Source organism: Oncorhynchus clarkii, chromosome 23 (genome assembly GCF_045791955.1).
Source record: "Oncorhynchus clarkii lewisi isolate Uvic-CL-2024 chromosome 23, UVic_Ocla_1.0, whole genome shotgun sequence".
NCBI classification, from domain to species: domain Eukaryota; kingdom Metazoa; phylum Chordata; class Actinopteri; order Salmoniformes; family Salmonidae; genus Oncorhynchus; species Oncorhynchus clarkii.
Window position 1 is genome coordinate 19,749,663 of NC_092169.1, and position 21,777 is coordinate 19,771,439.

General features: G+C 42.5%; 1 protein-coding gene across 1 annotated transcript in view; it reads right to left on the minus strand.

Moving 5' to 3' along the window:
- LOC139381452 (attractin-like protein 1) overlaps window positions 1–21,777 on the minus strand; it is a 337,715-nt gene that overhangs the window by 264,665 nt on the left and 51,273 nt on the right. The window contains exons 2-7 of the mRNA XM_071124992.1: window positions 13,955–14,038; window positions 13,609–13,722; window positions 12,642–12,770; window positions 11,692–11,900; window positions 4,660–4,834; window positions 4,257–4,344 (exon numbers count right to left, since the gene is read on the minus strand). Of these exons, the coding sequence (XP_070981093.1) occupies window positions 4,257–4,344; window positions 4,660–4,834; window positions 11,692–11,900; window positions 12,642–12,770; window positions 13,609–13,722; window positions 13,955–14,038 (799 nt within the window). The remainder of the gene's footprint in view (window positions 1–4,256; window positions 4,345–4,659; window positions 4,835–11,691; window positions 11,901–12,641; window positions 12,771–13,608; window positions 13,723–13,954; window positions 14,039–21,777) is intronic.

Genomic DNA, 21,777 nt, shown 5'->3' on the forward strand with positions numbered 1-21,777 from the left:
GCCTCCCTCGGAAGCTCGATTCCCGACAAAGTGGGACTTTTATTGAAGGTGACATTTTTTATTTGTGAATACAAAATGTGAATGCCAAGCAGGGGATGTTATATAAACGATATGATCTGAATGCATGCGTAATGACGAGCTATTGCTTTGGTCGGTATTATAAAATCGATAATGGGCAAGAGCGACGGCCTATATTCCTAGCAGCGACAGATGCTTACGGTAATCTCTCAATCCTTAGAGGGGAGATAGAAAAGAATGACTTATTTCAGGGTAGATGGAGGACTCTTGAATTATAGACGTGAGGGGGATGGTGTGTATGGAGGGGAGAGAGTAGGTGTGTGTGTGTGTGTGTGTGTGTGTGTGTGTGTGTGTGTGTGTGTGTGTGTGTGTGGTGTGTGTGTGTGTGTGCGTGTGTGTGTATGTATAAACAACAACATGCATGGTCACACCCACACATGCTCTTCTCCCTGACTCTGAAAGTCTATACTCTCATGTTCCTGTCTCTAGACTCCAGGTTTGTTGGCTTGATTTCTGTGCTGCACTAGCTCGTAGGTGTCCATTTATATGCTAATTGTGGATTGCTCCTTTCCGTATTTGGGGCCGGTGGCTGAAGAACAGCGGTCAAACAGGGCTCTTCACACCCACAGAGGAAATGAATAGAGTGAAGGAGAGGGAGTTAGACAGGTACAACTAAATATGTCTCTACTGCCATAATGTCTAATATAGAGACGTCTCCTCCCGGAAAGTTTTCTGTTTTTGATGAATTGACACCTGGAGACACCAGTGGTGCAGGTACACCACTGTGACTAAGAAAGGAACACTTGATGGGCTAAGTGTGTTCAAAGCAAGCACATGAATGGAACATGTGAAAGATAGGGGTATAGTGAAAAAGTGGGCGCACAGCCATGACTGTCCACACATGCATGCACACACTCACACACACAGCTTTCAAGGAGTAGTCATACCCCTTTACTTATTCCAAATGTTGTGTTACAGCCTGAATTCAAAATGGATAGAAAGTGAAAGATAGGGGTATAGTGAAAAAGTGGGCGCACAGCCATGACTGTCCACACATGCATGCACACACTCACACACACAGCTTTCAAGGAGTAGTCATACCCCTTTACTTATTCCAAATGTTGTGTTACAGCCTGAATTCAAAATGGATAGAATATATGCTATTTTTCAACCATCTACACACAATAACCAATAATGACAAAGTGAAAACGTGCTTTTAGAAATGTTTGCACAAATCCAGAAATAGTATTCACACCAGAGTCAATACTTTGACGGTGATAGGCCTATTAAATAGGCCTATTGAGCGAACAGCATTGTTTTACAAAGTAAAACAAGAGAGATAAGCTTTTGGCAAGAGCGCATCGGCCATCGCCGGTGAGTGAGCTGCGCACCATTGGTGAGTCAGTGAATCTGGAAAGCTTTTTTAGGACTATAATATGTGTCTCCACACGACTAGGCTATTGATGGATTCAAGAGACAAGGTCGTTTTTATTGATCTCAGATTCTTAGTTTGTCAGTGTCAAAGTAGCCTGTCCTTTTGATAATATGTGAGGCATTAAACAGCCGTTTCTGAGCTACTGGATACGGCGTGCCTGGCACCAACAATCATACCTACGGTGGGGTAGTCATGACATTTTGTCAGCCGGTAATTGTCACGCAAATGACTGCCGGTCTCATGGTAATCGGCCGTTAATTAACATCAACATGTTTATCATCTCCGGACTTCTATATAAGCTGATGATGTGCGCCTTCGGCACATCTACATTTAAAGAAGTCTAATAAATCATATCGTATCCACTATTTATGTATTTGTGAAAAGGCCTATAAACCTAGGAATGTCTTCGAAATCAAAACATATGGGTTTCATGATGGGACTCTATATTTTGCAACCTTCAAAAGGTTGCAAAAAAAAGGCATGCGCTCAAATGCATTGCTGCTCAGCTTGTGTGGCAAGCAAGTTAGCGATATCTAATCAGTGGACGATGGAATTAAAATGACAGAATTCAAAATGAAATGATAAAGAAAGGCTACAGCGACCAAAAGCCAACAGGTACACACCGACACCGCTATGCCTCCACTCCCTAATAACCTACAGATGCTCCCTCGGTGCCTCTCTCTCTCGCTCTCTCTTTCTGGCTTCAATTTAATAAAGTAGCAAAAACAATTGGCTTTCAGCTCTTCCCTTACGGGGATCCGACCGGTTGTTCTTTAGGTACTTTCAAAGGGGGTTTTAAAAATGAATTCATGCATATTGGGTCCGGGGCTCCCTTTTGGAATGGGAGCTCTAACTCCCATCACCATTTGTCCTCATCATTCATATTATTCTAATTCCAGAGAGCACTGAGTACCAGGCCATTAGCGGGGGCCATTCATTTGCAGTTTTGGATAGGATTACCATGACCAATGGTCACGGGTTGGTGTACCTAATAAACTGGCCTCTGAGTGTACAATTATCTGTAAGGTACCTCAGTCGAGCAGTGAATTTCAAACACAGATTTAAACACAAAGACCAGGTAGGCTTTCCAATGCCTTGCAAAGAAGGGCACCTATTGGTAGATTGGTAAAACAAATAATTTAAAAACAGACAATGAATATCTCTTTGAGCATGGGGAAGTTATTCATTAGACTTTGGATGGTGTATCAATACACCCCGTTACTACAAAGATACAGACATCCTTCCTAACTCAGTTGCTGGAGAGGAAGGAAACCGCTCAGGGATTTCACCATGAGGCCAATGGTGACATTAAAACAGTTACAGAGTTTAATGGCTGTGATAGGAGAAAACAGGATGGATCAACCACATTGTAGTTACTCCACAATACTAAACTAATTGACAGAGTGACAGAATAAAAAGTGTGCTTTCCACCAGACACTGGGAGATTAATTAACCTTTCAGCTGGTCAATAACCTAAAACAAAAGGCCAAATCTTTACTGGAGTTGCTATTAAAGATTAATGGGCAAATGTTGATCCAGGTGTGGAAAGACTCATAGTTGTAATCGCAACCAAAGGTGATTCAACAAATGATTGACTCAGGGATACTTATGTCAATGAGATATTTATGTTTTTAATTTTCAATACATTTTCAAAAATGTCTAAAAACATATTCTTACTTTTCCATGATGGGGCATTGTGTGTAGATGGGTAAACACACAAATATATTTAATCCATTCCTACTTATATCAGCACAATCGTAACAACATAATCAGTACGTAACTTCTATTCAATCAAATAAGCCATAACAGGTCTTCTCATTGACCACCATACAAAAATTCCACGCTTGGTAAGCGAGAAAAAAAAAATGAAAGAATGCCGCTTGCTGGAGAAGACAGAATTTGGGCCCAGTTATCTCTCTCGCTTCGCGTCTTCGTCTGTCTGAACTCATGGCTGTTTTATTCTACAATAAAAATATCAACCTCTGTCCCAAACACAGACTGCAGCTTAGGCTAGCTCTAAAACCAGTAAGTGGAAGTATGTTAATATGTGGAACCTTTAGTATGTGCAGCTTTTTTTAACGACAAAACAATTAGTGAGGTCTTCCTTGGAGGTACCATTTTAAAGCATTCTAAACTGCAAGTAATGTAGTGAGTCGTTCCAAAATAAACTTCTCAGCCTTTCTAGCCATAACCTTTGAGCTGTAAATACTACTTCCAATCAACTCACGTAAGCAAAGCTGAATCGCCTTAGGTCAGCAATCATAGTAAGACATCAAATATAAAATCAAGTTTAGTAGTAAAGGAAGAGTTTAATGTCACACATACATGCCAGAGGCAGCCATTCTATTTAACAGGGAGAGTCATTCAGACAGACTCCTATAGTTTCAAGGGGAGAAGAGGCAGAGCAGGCCTTTTAAATGTGGTCATGCTTGTTTCCCCTAGTGAGACAAAGTGTCAGTTAGCCGAAGCAAAGCCTGCAGCCCTTCTGCTCTCTGACAAACCCTGAGGTCCCCACATAAATCTTACTGCAATGTTATCTCTACTCAGACCCAGGGAGGCAATCCTCTTAGCTCCCTCACCCAACACAGAGAGAGAGAGAGAGAGAACCCTATATAAAATGTACACAGTTTATGTGTGAAGGAGAGAGAAAACCCCAGAGAAACAGAAAGAGTCGGAGAGAGAACCCTACAGTATATAGATGTATAGAGCCCTATATAGGTGTATGGTACCAGTTGATGACAGAAAGCTAGATGGAAGGAACACATCCACCCTGATAGTGGGCTGTGACCATTAGCTGCTTTACCTGGTAGAGAGCCAGAGAATGGCCATATCTCTGCAGAGGACCACTATTGATTGGCACCACATCCCAAGTGCTGCTCTCCATATTATAACTGCAGAGAGGGGGGAAAAAAAGTCAGGCCTGGGAACATTCAACAAATAGATAGATAGAGAGTGGAGGGAGAAGTTAGTGATACAGAGAGATATTACAGGGAAAGGGAGACAAAGAGAGATGAAGTAGGAGAGAGGAGAGAGAGAGTTTTGGAGCAAAAGACCCACAGAGAGAAGGCAAAATGCCAGGAAGGAGAGATACAAATATATAAGAGGTAAATAGACACAGAGAGATGAAGAGAAAGAGGGGAAAAGACAGACAGGCACACAGCCAGACAGACAGACAGTTCCAGGCCTCTCTTCAGTCAGTGCCTTACTTGAGAACCATGTGGAAGGAGCTGTAGTTGAAGGTGTATCCTCCAACGACCCACATGAGTTTCCCGTGGACCACACTTTTATGGGAGGCCCTGCCCAGAGACTGTCCGAAGGGCTTGACGTTGGGCATCACCCAATAAGACTCTGTGGATGGTACTGACAGAGCACAGTCTGGACCTGGAGAGGACGACAACACATGACTCAAACACATGACAAATACCTACAAATACATGAGGTGTGTTTGTAGCAAAGGAGTCATCAAAAACACTTCAATACACAGCACCACCTGCTGGTGAAGGGCCTGATAACACAACCTATGTCATGAGGGGGGTCAGCCATGATGGTGAAGACCTCACATGCTAACAGGACCCCACCACCCAGAGGCCAACTGGTGGCAGAACCATTAGGGGTTTTAATCAGGAGGGAGGGACTGATTCATCAAACCCAATTTTGAGAAGTACCAATGATATTGGCCACTGTTGGCCTCTATTAGAGTGGGGGACAGACAGTGGAATGGGTGGATGTGATCGGGTCTATGGGCCAGCACGCTGTCTAACCCAATACATCAGTGGAGAAAACCTCATTAGTGTATTATAATCAATGACCAGCAACTAGTAAAATAGCAGTGGCACCGGCTCTGTCTCATTGAGAGGTGCTTGGTTGGTTCTACTGTAAGGATGAAGTATTATGTTGTATGTTGTATTTATTTGCACCAAAGAAAATAAGTGAAAGACAAAACAGTAGAGATAATACAGGTGAGGTTGTAAGCCCAAAAGGCTTGTGATGAACCACACCACAGGTTAAAGTACAAAAGTGTGTTCAATCAGTTAAACAAAGCATATGAATTATAATTGTATATTATATACTCAGTATACCATGTTTGATTGATTGATTGAGTGTGTGTGAGAAAGAGATAGAGAGAGATAGGGGATTATTGGGTAGTTTGGTTCATCAGGCTGACCCCCAGACTTCGCTTAAAGTTATTGAGGGATAATGAGGTTTTGGCAAAGTAAAGATAAGAATTCCAGAGGGTAGTACCTCTGTATCTGATAGAGAATTGACTATGTGAGGTGCGCCAGTGGGGAGGGTGAAGGTTATCACAGTGTCTTGTGTCATATAGATGGATTTCAGAACAAACCTGGAAGAATCCATTGAAGGGTTTAGGTAAACTGTCTGGGAAGTATGAGTGTTTGTAGATGAAAGTGCATAATTGGAGTACATTAACGTCATAATTAGACAATATAGTGAGTTTCTTAAACAAAGGTGCAGATGGGGCCAGGTAATTAGAGAGGTGGCTAGTATTTTGTGTGATGAGTAAATTGTGTAGGAAGGAGGCATATGTACTGGCCCAGGCAATACTACAGTAAATTAGATATCGGTATAGAGTTAGGAAGCAAGCCTGATGAACCAAACCACTAATCTTTCTGATGATAACAACAGATTTCATCACTTTGCTGCTGTCACGTCCTGACCTTAGTTCCTTTTTTATGTCTCTATTTTGGTTTGGTCAGGGTGCGAGTTGGGGTGGGAATTCTATGTTTTTCATTCTGCTTTGTTCTGTGTGTTGTATTTCTATGTGTTTGACCTGGTATGGTTCCCAATCAGAGGCAGCCGTCAATCATTGTCTCTGATTGAGAACCATGCTTAGGTAACCTGTTCCCACCTGTGTTTGTGGGTAGTTGTTTTCTGTTTTTGTATTCTGTACCACACAGAACTGTTTTGGTTTCGTTCATTCTCTTTTGTGGTTTTTCCTTTCAGTGTTCAGAAATTTAAATGACAGCCTATGAACAGTGGGTTAACTGCCTTGTTCAGGGGCAGAACGACAGATTTTTACCTTGTCAGCTTGGCGATTCGATCTTGCGACCTTTCGGTTACTAATCCGACGCTATAACCACTATGCTACCCCAATGCTTGGCATTCAAGCCAAAGAGTTCAATCAGACCAGAGAATCTTGTTTCGTATGGTCTGAGTCCTTTAGGTGCCTTTTGGCAAACATCAAGCGGGCTGTCATGTGCCTTTTTACTGGCTTTTGTCTGGAGATGGTTGTTCTTCTTCTGGATGGTTATCCAATCTCCACAGAGAAACTCTGTGGAGATGGGAGAATGCCGAGAGAATGCCAAGAGTGTGCAAAGGTGTGATCAAGATAAAGGGTGGCAACTATATATAAAATATTTTTTGATTTATTTAACACTTTTTTTGGTTACTACATGATTCAAATGTGTTATTTCATAGTTTTGATGTCTTCACTATTATTCTACAATGTAGAAAATAGTACAAATAAAAACATTTAAAAAAAAACTTGAATGAGTAAGTGTGTCCAATTATTTTTAGAAAGTCATATTTCATGATCAACCGTGTCAAACGATTTGGATAAATCTAAAAAGATGCCAAGAGTGTATTTATTGTTAAGGTCTGTACAGATTTTATCCACAAGTTGCAAAAGGGCCATATCTGTGGAGTAGTTTTTACAAAAACCATATTGGTGCTCAATAGTGTTGAATTAAATATTTGAACATTCTCTTATATAGCAATTTTTCTAGGATTTAAAAAAACATGGTAGTCCAGATATTGGGCAATAATTTGTCAAAGTTATTGGATCCTCAGATTTATAGCGGGGGATAACTTTGGCAATTTCCTCATTTTTAGGAACAATACCAGATTTGGTGAAGATATACTTTTGAGGTTCTGTAATCAAGGAAGACACTGATTTCACCAAAGAGGCACCAATGCTGATATCTTTAAGTTACCAATTACCTCCATTACATCAGAAGGATCAAACTGAAGCAGAGAAGGGAAATGAAGGGAAATGAAGGGAAATGTCCCTTAATGTTATCGAAGGGATTTCTATCAGTTTTTTCAATTTCTTTGACAGATGAACCCACATTCATAAAGAAGTTATTCAATTCACATGAAATAACATCAGGATCACTATAGATCTTATTTCCAACAATAAATGAAGATGGGATAGCTGTAGATGCATTTTCTTACTCAACAGTTGATTGATGATTTTCCAAGATGGCTTCATATTATTTTAGGACTCTTGGAAGTTGTTAGTAAAATATATTTTTGGGGATATCCGAAGTAGGTGAGTACATTTGTTCTTATACTTTTTGTAATTTGCAGAATTCAGGAAAAACTGTTTATACAACTTTTTTTTTTTTACTGACATATGATCAATAAGCATGAGAAAATGAACTGGTCACTTGGGATCATAGATGAGGTGATACAGAGAGTGGTTCTCACTTTTAAATACATTTATCTCGTAAATCACCCAATATAAAACACGTTTATCTTCAATATTAATTAAATCCAAGGTTGACACAAGGATATCAATGACACAAACTACCAATGTCAGAATCGGGTGGCCTCTTTACAGGTTGTTAAATTGCTTAACATTATAGTAATCACAAGTCATAGACATTTCTGGTGATATTCAGGACATTTTTGCCAGGATCAACCCAATCATTATATTGATTGTTCACGTCATTAATATCTAATGGGTTAAAGACCATGTTATCAGGGTTGATATCCTGCCCAACTAAGAGAGATACACAGTCGGAATCATCCAGAACATACAGAGAGTGGAACGGAAACATAGAAGTGCATGCCTCACATGTCCAATACAACCACATTTGTGTTAGTTTTCTCAAAAGGGATGCACTTCCTATGGAATGCACATGGACACAGTCCACATAACACCACTGAAGACTTCAGAGGGTTATGACATTAAGAGCAATGTCTGTTTTTGGTTAGATGAAAACACATGAGCAAAGTAGAGTAAATGTGTATGAATACATCACCAAATCATACAGTATTCGAGTGAGAACAAAACCTCCATTACCACTAGATGGCAGACATGGAATATAAAGGTATCTCCTCTTGGTGAACAGACAATTGAGCCCCACAGGGGATGCATCATAATACCCAGAAAACTTAGCGGTCAAACATGGAAATGGTCCCAATTGTTTTACCAGCATTCATTTTATCCATTGTGGATTTTAGAAACACTTCAAAAAAGGGTTGTGTTTCGTGCAGACGTACCGTGGCGTTTCGATAACCATGTAAACCTCTCTCGGACAAGGTGACTTTCATCAATATATTCAGCTCTATTTACTCTCAGATTCGAAAAAGCTAATTAGCATCAAAGTCGACATCATACAAGACTACAAATCCCTGCAAACTCCTGCACGTCATCTCTAGCTGACACCAGCACAAAACAGCATATTGTGATTGTGATGGGCGAGTTACAAATGGACAAATGTAATGTGTATGGTAGGTTTTATAGAAAACACTAGATTAACTCCAGCAGAGGGAGAAACACAATTAACACTCAAAACAAGGAAGCCATCTCAACACCCTTCTTGTCAATTGAACAGGTACATGTTGCTGCTGTCATTTGTGAGCTGCATTCAGTCTGAACCCCAGGTAAAAGCAGGAGGACAGCACTACACAGGTGAAAAGGGTAGCAAAACAGTACACCACAAAACTTTTAAACATGTTACTGAGTCTAGATGTTATCAAATCAGAAGAACAACAAGGGAAGAAAGCAGCATAGGGAAAATGGGTGAAGGTAGGCTGCGTTTATAGAGATGGAAAGTTCCAAAGTGCCCAAAGTTGAGGGACCTTGGGGCATAAAAGGCATAGTGTGGAATAAGGGGTAGCTAGAGAGAAGGTTGGTCATGGAAAAGAGATAAAAATGGGGTGCTAGTGTGCCTGCACCCCTTTGAAATCGTTGTCACAAATATCCGGCCCACCTCCTGTCATACTCAGGGTCTTAGCGTGTCCCTCCGTCTCAGTTGCAACGCTCAAATCCTGGTCATCGTGTGTCTGATAATCACAACATTAAAGACGACGAGTGATCACAGAATTCCACAAATTGAGCCATAGACAATACAACTTAAGCATTGAGGACAGCATTTAGTTGACAACATGGTGGTTTACACTATCTTGCCCCAGCTGTAGGTCCATTTGAGTGTGTGTGGTTACATAGGCCTGCACATCAACCAGTACCGGGGCCATTGGAGACTTGGAATCGTTGCTCTCAAAGTGCTGCTTGAATGTCTTCGGGTCTGCCTCTATAAAGGTCAAGTACAACATGGAGGAAGTTTAACAATCTGTGGCTTAGATTGAATTCAAAGTTGACACAATTGATAAACTAAGCAATACGATACAACATACTACTACACATGAAAGACTGTCCCACACAGGCCAGTACAATAGTCTACACATGGAGAGGAACCTAAAAAGGCACATACAGTACAAAACAATCCTACTCACCTGACAAACAGGGCAGGTGTGGACCAGGGCTGCCCAGGATGCAGTCTTCTGGTTCGCAGCTGCTACCTTCTGTTTAGCAGCCGCCACCATGGCATCAGTCAACAAGTTCAACTTCAACTTGAGAGTGGAGCATGTGCTATATATAAACCTGGAATACTGTTCCAGGTTGAAACAGCTAACCTAGTTGAGAGGTGATAAGACTCAGGCACACCCATTGGTTCTGGAATAGAGAAGGTGCAAGTAAGGTTAGCAATTTGGCATCAATAGCATGACAGTAATTCTACCTCAAAAACAAACGGGTGAATACCAATTAATTTAAAACCCACCACAGCAGGTAGGACTAAATAAGGTTGCATAACCTTTCCTACTAGCTATACTAACGATCTGCTGTCCAGAGGGAAACAGCTAACATATCAATGTTTTCCTGCAGTAAAGTAAGCACACACTGTTGACTCGATCAGTCCATCTCTGAAACATGTCAAAAAGCCAGACTTAAATAACACAGATAGCTAGGATACACCTCGGTATTAAGCTACCCACCCCTCACCCATAGACACAAACACACATTGTCATCAAGAACGCCTAGCCCTAGCTTCATCATCTAGGTTAGCTAGTTAGTTAACTAGATGGCTTTTATAAACCAACAGTCTAGCTAAAGAAAGCTAAACTCGTTTTTATGAATTTCTCATGCATTTAAAATGGCTAGACAATCTGCAGTCATCTAGCCAGGCTAATGTTGCTAACTAGCTGACCATGATCTAGCTAGCTAGATAACAGGCATTTTCAATGTCAAACTTGCCCAAGACAGTTAACAGAATTGTCAATTTAATCAACTTTAGCCAATTTATTAATTACAAAATGTAGCTCACATAAGATAGTTAATCCAGAGATTCTTACCTTTGCCTCGATTCGGCAGTCTTGTCCAGATCACCATGGCCCTGGTGAGTGACGTGAAGCTTGAGACAGGCATTTGTAATTCTGCATGATAGCCACATTAGCAGCTAATTAGCATGACATTTTTGAGGGGTAAATAGAGGTGAATATACTGATAAAAGTCACCTTGTCCGAGAGAGATTTATATGGTTATCAAAACCTCACGCCAAGATAAGCCTACATGAAACACAACTCTTATTTGAAGTGTTTCCAAAATCCACGATGGATAAAATGAATGGTGGAAAAACAATTGGAACCATTTCTGTTTGACCGCTAGGTTTATTGGGTATTATGACTCATACTGTGGTAGACTATATATGGCAAGTATTATATAGTGTATATATAGTGTAGCATGTATGAATAAGGAGGATGGATTATAGTTCAGAGAGAATGAAGAAACCTATGGTCTTCCATCATCACCTCAAGGTTAGATTGTTAGAGCATGGGATACTCAACATCAAAGGCTCCAGCTGTCAAACTGTCGAAAAAGTGTTGGACATTATCCAACAGCTCACGTGGATCCTAAAACGTGTCAACATGACCCCATTCTCTTCATATAAACAAAGACTGTCATAGAGTGTCTGCTGAACACACCAGGTGTCAGCTTGTATTACTATAACAAATGAGACATGGTCTCTGTGCACCTATGTTCACAGTTCTCTTGTCAGCCAGAAGATAGCCGTGTGACTCAATCTACAAGAACACAAAGAACTTACCTTCGTCATTGAAGAAAGAATGAATGAACCCTATAAATCACCATGAAGATACCACACCATGGTGACAACATTGACACAATATTAGAATAACCATGGCCCTAGCCCCACCTTGCCAGCTGTCGTTACAGACACAGCTTTTCTCCCCAGTGAGGTCACAGTAGCCATGGTCGGGGCTGCCACAGTTGTTCCTGCAGTAGGGGATGTCACAGGCCTCGCCCTTCCAGTACTTATCACACTCACAGTACACCCGGCTGGCGATGGAGTTCCCTGTGCTGCATTTCCCATGGCCTGAGCAGTTATTGGGGCACGAGTTGACCCTGCAGACACAGAAAAGAGAGAGGGGGGGAATGGGGATGTACATTTGGAAAGGTCATCATTGTAATAATTGACGAAAGACAAATAGCTGACAGAATGATTGATTAACAGAGGTGATTGACATCCATTGAAGCATTATTTTTCTGGGAGCAGAACAGATAGAGTGAGATACAGAGGAATCCAGAGAGAATTAGAGAGAAGCACGAAAGAGATACAGACAAAATAATTGAGAAAAAGGGAAGGTACAGTAGACAGAGAGTCAAGGATTCAGGATAATGCATGGGCTTTTCAGCAACAGGGGGACGATAATGTTTAGGGCTGTGACAGCAGCGTTGCTATGGCAACACATTTATGGCCACATGGTGTATGTCTGTGCTGGAGGCCTTGAGGCTGTGCTAGACTCTAGTCTGCTGCTTTGTGAGGCAACCCAATAAATACTTTTTCAGAATCTCACACACACACACACACACGTCTCTCGTATGTCAATGGGTCTTATCTCCTTAGCTGTAATGGTGTTCCCCAGCGACTCCTGTGACAGACATTGTAGACCCTAGAGAGGATGGGATGTGGTCTGAGGTTGTATGTGTGCAGGAACACACAGAGAGGAAAGACAATTTAAAGGGGATATGGCTCTTAATCATCCCATTGTCTGCTACTAAGTCAGAGACTTCCCCAATGGTGATGTACTGTAGAGGTGAGGACTTTGTAAATGTAAAGTGTGTGTATTGGCTGGGGCCACTCACGAGTAGGAGATGTGGAATCCAGTCAGGTTGTAGGCAGCGTCACTGAAAAAGTGCAACAGTGCATATCCAGAGGTGGCTACCACTTCCGGAACAGTCTCGTTCCCTCTCGTTTCCGGGACAACGAGACCGCTGTGGGAGAAGAAGAAAAGTACATTAATGATGGAGTATTCACACACACACAAAACACAAATGCATACTAAGCTCCAAAAGCATGCTGGGTAAATGATCACCCAGTCACCCTTGACTGCTGAGCTGGGATTGCTGTCACCATGACAACCCCCCCTTCCCTCGCTACATCATTGGGAGAAAGTGATTCCTTTCTCTCCTTGGGATCGATCCCTCTATCGCATGGAGGAGCAGGATCAGGCTCAGGCCTGAACAGCACAGCACACACAGTACACACAGCAAAGCCACATCAAGGTTATCGGAGAGGGTGGAGAAATCCACTCTAATCTGTTTACCAGCAGTCAGACAGAGTCCCCACTGGGAGGACCACACCCAGGCTCCTAGGCGCAACACAAAGACCACACAGCCAATACTGATGGACCAGGGGAGAGTCAAAGGTGAAGGACCCCCAGTGGATAAAATTACATTGTGGACCTATTGTTCAAAGGGAAGGGGAGAGAGGGTGGCTAGGTGGGTGGAGAACATTGCTTCTCAAAACTGGAGAGGAGGAACACCTACAAGCTAAATGTAGAATATGAATCAATTGATTCATGGATAACACCCACTCGTTACCTAGAGTATATTGCAGAAAGAGAACAATTCCTCTTCAGCTAGCCAGTATTCTGAATCCCTTCTGTGGGTGTTGCAGTATGTGTAGATTCTACAATCCTCTGTATTATTTAGCTGCATGTGTTCTGCACAAATGAGGCTTTGGAGGTATACAGTATTTGGTGTTCATGCATGCACAGTGACGCGCATACTAGAGAGTAAACATGTATCTACATAGAGTATGATGACAGACCTGAATACTGCGACCAGAGGTGCATAGATGGAGTCTCCGTCATAGACGTACGTGTGGTCCCAGCTACATTCCGTGGCAAAATGGTTGAAGCGCAACCTGAGCACAGCGTTTGGGCTGGACGACAGAACATAGAACATGGTTTAAAACGGGCCGCAGAGGTAACTAGAACTTCACAACCGCCCACATCTGGCCAGGATTCTTTACATTAGACAAATAATTTAACACTAAGACCATTGAACAATGACGTTAATCAGTCTAAGAATGAATTCGTACTGCACGGAATGTAGAGAAAAGGGGGTATGAATAGCGATATGAGGGAGGAGGAAATAGAGAAAGAGCTACTTACTAGCCCTCGATCAGCCAGGTGCACTTGGTCTTGTACTTGTAGTTGATTGGTCCATCGGTGAGGGAACCCGATGGCTCTGTTAACCTAGCAAAGAGTAAAAAGCAGCAATTACTACGTGGAGAGAGGGATGGATAGATAGGTCACAGTTGGGTCACTATTTAAAAAGAAGATGGAGAATAAGCTATAGGATGAAAAATGCCAGAGGTAGGTACAGCCGACTAGCGATAGCTAACACTAACTATCCCTTATTCCCTCAGTCACTAGAGGGTATAAGCTTAATTCAAACTCCAAATAGGTGAGAATGAAGAAATGTTGTCCCATTTGCAACATGGACCGTCCCAATTAGGCCTACTAATAAAACACTTTTTTGCCCCACTGTACATGTATTTTAAATGTTGCTTCCTCTTGGGCCCCCCACTGGCCTGGGCCCCCCATGGGCCTGGGCCCAGGGGCTTCAGCCCTGCTAAGCCCCTGCATTAAACCATCCCTGACTGAAACCACAAGAGAAAATACAAGAGTGTAAAAGAAAATCTTTAGCTTTCACATTCAGAAAGCATCTGCCCTGTTTAACGGACATTACCTCCATCTTCAGCCACACATCCCTATAGAGATTATTAGACAATGCTATTTTCAGTTCACCCTGATGTAATGGGACAAAACAGAAGACTATTGAAGGAGAGCCAGGAGCTGATGTCTTCAGGACATTGACATGTCCCCAGTATTTGACATAGCATTCTCACTGCTGGGAACCTGGGACACTGTGGTCAACTGGCACCTAGCCACATCACTCCCTGGCATCAGCCTAGAACACAAACCCTCCAACTACACGGTGTGTGTGTGTGTGTGTGTGTGTGTGTGTGTGTGTGTGTGTGTGTGTGTGTGTGTGTCTAGGGGGTGAGTCGTAGGGGATCTTAGGCTGAGCAGTGACTCTCTCATATTCACATATCAGCCGAGACCTTATCACAATGACCTTATGTCACAACATATCATGTAGAAGACACAACAACAATGACTTCTCAACAACCTTGATGCACAGCAGAATATGCATTAATGGAACCGCTCTGCAAACTGACAGAAATCACACACGTCTGGAATCATGCAGAGAGTACATTCAGCATGGAGTGAATTTAGCGAACCCCCTACTGAGTGGCATGACGGAGACAGAACGACAACTGCACTTTACACAGTTACATTTTCAAAGGCATCTCCAGGGAATTATACAGAGAGAAAGTTAAAGAGAGTCAGAGAGAGAGATAGAAAGAGAGAGAGAGTGGCCGAGAGCCAGCAGAGCGACTAGACTAGCAAAAACCCAAACTAAGCTGCATTGCGTTGCGTGTCTGAGCTAGGAGCTAGTACTGACAGTACAACCCATCTGGCAGAGGTCATCCAGGACAACCAGTTCAGGGCCTGTGGCAGGGGTAGGGTGAGGAACACACACACACACACACACACACACAGACAGACAGACAGACAGACAGACAGACAGACAGACAGACAGACAGACAGACAGACAGACAGACAGACAGACAGACTATAAACAGGCGCTGTCTGAGCCGAGATAGGCCAAACAACGCTACATTATACCACTCATGACAGGAGTTGGATCAAGGCCCTTGAGGGGCAAATGTGATGTCTCCCTGTAAAACAGACAGATTGCAGCGCAGCCTGACTCCAAGGCGGCATACTTACAAATACCGCCAAGTGAGTGAGCTTCCACCTGGTTATGTTTGGGTCTCTCTCACTCTAGCTCTCTTTCACTCTCATTACCGCTCATTCACACTCACTCTCTATCTATTTCTCTCTCACACTCTATCTCACTTTAATCCCAGGGATTGGAATATAACTATTCATCTATCTCGAAGGCAGAGCTCAGATTGCCGTACTACACAGTTCTTATCCAATCCAAACAGACTACAACCAACAAGCTCAAATATTCAGATGAAACTCTTATGTTATTGGTGTAATGTCAGTTTGCGAGAGAGAGATATTGTGTAGGTGAGTGTTTTCTACTCTGAGCCTGGGAGGAATATATTACTGACCGCCTGCAGTCATGATGGAGACATCAAAGGCACAATTCATACTGTATTCGATGCAGGTAACAGACGTTGTGGAAGGTATAATGATACAGATAGCAGTACATTAATAGGCCTATGCTCTTTCCTTTAGTGTTAAACCCTTAACCTGGACAAGCACATTGATCGTTTTTCTAAAGAGCATTTGAAGGACATGAGGATAAACGGTCAGACTTTTTAGACTTCAATCATGCGCCAATCTGAACACATTCAGGCCTATGGTCAAGAGTGGTCTGAGGCTGAGCCTTATAAGCATGAAATGCTACTAGGATTTAACGAGTGCATCTCAAATTGGGGTGAAGTGTGGAGGCCCATACATCTTTAATGTGGACCTGGAATGTCTTTGAAAACCGCCTGAGAACCTGAGCCACTCAAAATGCACACAGAAAATTCCACAACACCCAACACCGAGTTTTCACAGCGAGGTAGCTTTAGAAGATTAGACCAGCAGCAGACTCTCCCACAGAACGCAGGAAGACGAGGAGGCTTTAACCAAAGTGCTTCTCCTCCTCCTTTTAGAATTCCACAAGAACAGAGACACATAAAAAGGCAGAGGAGTGGAGGTATGGGAGGCGAGTCAACCGTTATGAAATATTAATCTCCTCTGAGTGAATAATTGATTGTGTGTAGCAGATAGATGCACAGCGGCCGGTGTGAATCCCTTGACACTTCAGACTAGAAATGCAAGTTCCTCAGGTGGTGTAGGTAAAGTAACTAACTATCTCTTTTCATCATCCCCCCTGCTATGCTTTCTTCCTCTCTCACTGTCACTATCTTCCTTCCTCTATCTCTCTCTCACACACACTTGCTTTCTGGGAAACATATCCTATCACACACATTCTGACCTGGAAAAGAAGTGGAAAATCCCTATTGGTTTCACTTCCCTAAGGACACACCGACAGACTGGGAGGGGGAGCAGAAGAGACTGTGACAAATATCTATTGCAGAGGAGAACAGGGAAGGATATACTGTAACATACAGTAGCCTATCACAGCCCGCTAACCTAGTGACACCACAGGAAGCACGTGCTGATCTATATGACCTCTGACCTCTAGTCCACACGTGTCTAATTTAAAAGGTTCTGGTTCCTTGGAGAGAAGACATCATCCTGTGACCTCACCATTAGTTTACTCCCAACTCTCTGCTCTCTCTGCTGAGTCAGACTCTCTTCACAGCTGCGTTCTCCCCTACCACTTCTCCTCCTTCAACTTTCCTCACTGCACAATTATAGCAAATTGTTCATGATGCACAGATTTTCAGTCAGCTACAGTACTTTCTGCTTGTTACTTGGTAGCAACACTCCATGTTTCTTCTCTCCTGGGCTGTGTTCAGTGTTCTGAGCATACCTGTCCCACTCAGGGAGCTCTGACTGACCTGTCTCTCTGCCAGAAGCAGATCAAAGACTTGCTCCCACACTGCACAAGGGCTCTTGTACTAATTCATGAGTCCAGAGAGACTACATGGCAGAAGCGGAGAGAAGTGGTGAACAGGACCAGTTAGATAACCTCATTAATACAGCCTGGCACTAGAGGGAAATGGTATTAAGAGAGGCCTCATGCATACTGACACTATCTAGACCTAGTCTGATCACATGGAGGAAGAGCATGCCCATAGTTCAGGTTCACGTGAGGAAGATATACAGAGTGTGAAATTAGTCTATGTGGGAAGTTTTTGTTCTTTTGATTTCTGTAAGCAGTAGCTGGAGAGGTGTACAGTATGGATAAACAGGAGTAAAATCAACCATTACTTAGATTTATCAAATTCCTCAAATGTCTCTGAAACAATGAATAATACAGAAGACTGATATGCAAATCCCTATAGTTAAATATCTGGTCACTCTGTCATTATCATGAGTGTCAATAAAGCACAGTCATGCTTCCCTCTCTCTATTTTTCAACCAATAAAAACACTCCAAACTCAGGAAAACAGAAATGCATTATATTGTTCAACATATAGAGAGTCCAAGTTTGTGAAAACTTTCACACAAGGGTAAGTATACATACACGCATACACACACAAACAGACACACAAAGACAGATCTAGCTTGTGGACAAAGAGCTTAGTGAGTGTCCAGTCAGCTGATAGTGACCTCATCTCAAGTGTTATACAACATCGTCCCCTGTTAAAAAAACTAATAAAAATACTCTCCTGTTCAAGACAACTGCTTTCTCTGGGGACAGAGCAGGACCACTCCCTTACTGTCACATAGCCTCTATAGAGATTAGAGAACGACCGAGCTGATATATTGGGAGGATATTGACCTTTTCAAGTCTAACGGCCATCAGCCCTTCTCTATCGGCATTGCCGATAGTCCCTCTACATTGCAAAACTGCTGCTATGCCAGCCGCCACTCACTGCCTGAGCCACGAGCACTGCACAATGCAGAGGACCTGGGGAAATTTGCAGCAGCAGCAAGCTAGTTCATTCTCCAACTGAAAGGTGCAGTATTGAGAAACGGATGAATTGACACAGTGTCCAAAATACAACTCCTGTCGCAAATATTAGTTTAGTTTAATTCACTAATAATAAGGCTTATGTCAACATGCCGTGACATGCATGCAATAAGCAAGCTGTTAGCAAAGATTGCGATAACCCTTTTATCTGTGGTGTTAACTAGCTAGCTATATTAGCTACTATGCTAGATAGCTGGCTAGATAAACATGGTGCAAAGATATCAGATAAGATCTAATAGCCAACATACAGTGCCTTCGGAAAATATCCAGACCCCTTGACTTTTTCTAAATTTTGTTATGTTACAGCCTTATACTATAACTGGTTAAATCGTTTCCCCCGTCATTAGTCTACACACAATACCCCATAATGACAAAGCAAAAACAGGATTTATTTTACTGAAATATAACATTTACATAAGTTTTCGAACTCTTTACTCAGTGTTGTAATCACCTTTGGCAGTGATTGGCAGTGATTACAGCCTTGAGTCGTCTTAGGTATGTCGCTACAAGCTTGGCACACCTTTATTTGGGGAATTTCTCCCATTCTTCTCTGCAGATCCTCTCAAGCTTTGTCAGGTTGGATGGGGAACCTATTTTTAGGTTTCCACAGAGATGCTCGATCAGGTTCAAGTCCGGGCTCTGGCTGGGCCAGTCAACGTCATTCAGAGACTTGTCCCGAAGCCACTCCTGCGTTGTATTGGCTGTGTGCTTAGGGTCGTTGTCCTGTTGGAAGGTGAATCCTGATCGCTCTGGAGCAGGTTTTAAACAAGGATCTCTCCGTACTTTGTTGTATTCATCTTTGCCTCGATTCTGACTGGTCTTCCAGTCGCTGAAAAATCCCCACAGCATGATGCTGCCACCACCATGCTTCACCGTAGGGATGGTGACATGTTTCCTCTAGAAGTGATGCTTGGCATATCAGGCCAAAGAGTTCAATCTTGGTTTCATCTGACCAGAGAATCTTGTTTCTCATGGTCTGTGAGTCTTCAGGTACATTTTGGCAGACTCCAATGTGCCTTTTAATGAAGAATGTCTTCTGTCTGGCCACTCTGCCATAAAGGTCTGATTGTTGGAGTGCTGCAGAGATGGTTGGCCTTCTGGAAGGTTCTCCCATCTCCACAGAGGAACTAGAGCTTTGTCAGACTGACCATCAGGTTCTTGGTCACCTCCCTGACCAAGGCCCTTCTCCCCCGATTGCTCAGCTTTGCCGGGCGGCCAAGACTAGGAAGAGTCTTGGTGGTTCCAAACCTCTTTCATTTAAGAATGTAGGCCACTGTGTTCTTGGGGACCTACAATGCTGCAGAAATGTTTTGGTACCCTTCCCCAGATTTGTGCCTCGACACAATCCTGTCTCAGAGCTCTCTCTATTTTACTCCAAAAAGGTAACAGTACAGGGAAGGAAAAGGCTAATAACGTAGTCCGGGAGATCAGGCAAGAGGTTGATGACAGGAAATCTGATTGGCCAAAGTACAGGCAGGGAATAGACAAAAAAGCGTTGTTAGTGAAGACTAATACGAAAGTAAACAAAGCTCCAAATAGAATGTGTATCAAAACAAACAATACCTCACAATGATGGGGTGCAAAGAACTGAACTACATAGTGTGTGTAAATTACATACAGGTGTGTGAACAGGTGATCAGAATTCAGGTGATTGGGATCTGGAGTGTGAGCTGCATTCAGGGGATCTATGTGTTTGAGAGTGGGAGCTGGAAAGTGGGCTGGAAAGTGAGCTGCGTTCAGGGGATTGAGAGTGTGAGTTGGAAGCAGACGTTACATTATGGGGTATTGTGTGTAGATTACTGAGTATTTTTTATTTTATTTAATCCATTTTAGAATAAGGCTGTAACGTAATAAAATGTAGAAAAATATCAAGGGGTCTGAATACTTTCCAAAAGGCACTGTAGCTCGCTAATGTTAGTTGGTTATCATTTTGAACATGAACCACTGATATGCAGTGTAATGTTAGCTTCTTAATGATGTGCTGATCTGACCAGCCACAATCGTATCTGTAAATTGACGGTGGATAGTTGGATTAGATTATTGTCATAAAAAGGTGTTTTAAAATTCCAAAATAAAGGTTGTCAATAGGTTCAGCTACCTAAGAATCTTCTTGCATTTTTATGGACCAAGTAAGCTGTAGATCAGCGTGTGTGTGTGTGCGTTCTCACTTCTCAAACTATGGGCAGATTTGAGTAATTCAGACAGAACGTGCATCGTCGTTTCAGATTTATTCCTACCGTCGCTCTCCTTACTAGATATTTTGCATGTTATTGCTTGGTAACAAATATTTTCACCGTTGAGCTAGTTATCATAGTAGCAGTAAACAGCAGCAAGTGATATGAGCGATGGAGAGAGATGTGAGGAGATGTGGAGGGGAGAGGAGTTACAGCCTCGCTCTATCCAATTGTAGCAGTAGAATCAAATTACAACCCGCCCCTTTCTTGACAGATAGCTGAACTAGAGTTCCGTCCTGGCAGCTGACTTGTTTAGAGATGCGCCCCGACAAAATATATTTTTGTCATCTGTACCACCATGGACTCCACTGATTAGCCAAAACAAACTCCATAACGCAACCCATGCACACACTCCTATTGAATATGCATTCAGCTGTGCTGTGAGTATGCCTATACTATCTTCATTTATCATGTTTATCAAGAGATGTACCATTCAAATACAAGTATTACTATTATGTTGTTAAGATAGTTTTTTTTACCAAAGTCACATTTATTTCATACATGGCTGTCTCTGGGAAATTTTGTCATCAACATTTTCAAATTGAATGACATTTGATATCGACATAAAATAGCAGCCAACGACCTCCTTGACCCCGAATAATCGGTATCAGCATCGGCCATAAAAACTCCATAACGGTTGTTATCTAATAGAAATATGGTACTGTACTTGCATACATTGCACACAAACACCCGTCTCCTCCAGGCTATTGCAGTCCTGTGAATAGACAATGATAAATGAATCATGGGTGACTGCTACATTGTTCACTTAATACACACAGGTACAGTAGCAGGGTCCCATAGCTGTGTCTGCTAGTGAAGATGGAGAGATTTGTTATCGCGCTCCCGCTGAGAGTGTGTATGCGTGTGTGTGCGTGTGTGTATTGTATGATACATCAGATGATCGGACGATGGCAGCCTCAGGCAAGTCCAAAGGGGGAGGGGTGTGCCTCTTCATAATCAACAACTGGTGCCCTGCTTCCAGTGAGAAGAAAATCTAGAGCTTTTGCACACCTGATATAGAATACCTCTTGATAAGCTGCAGATCTTTTTATCTGTCAAGAGAG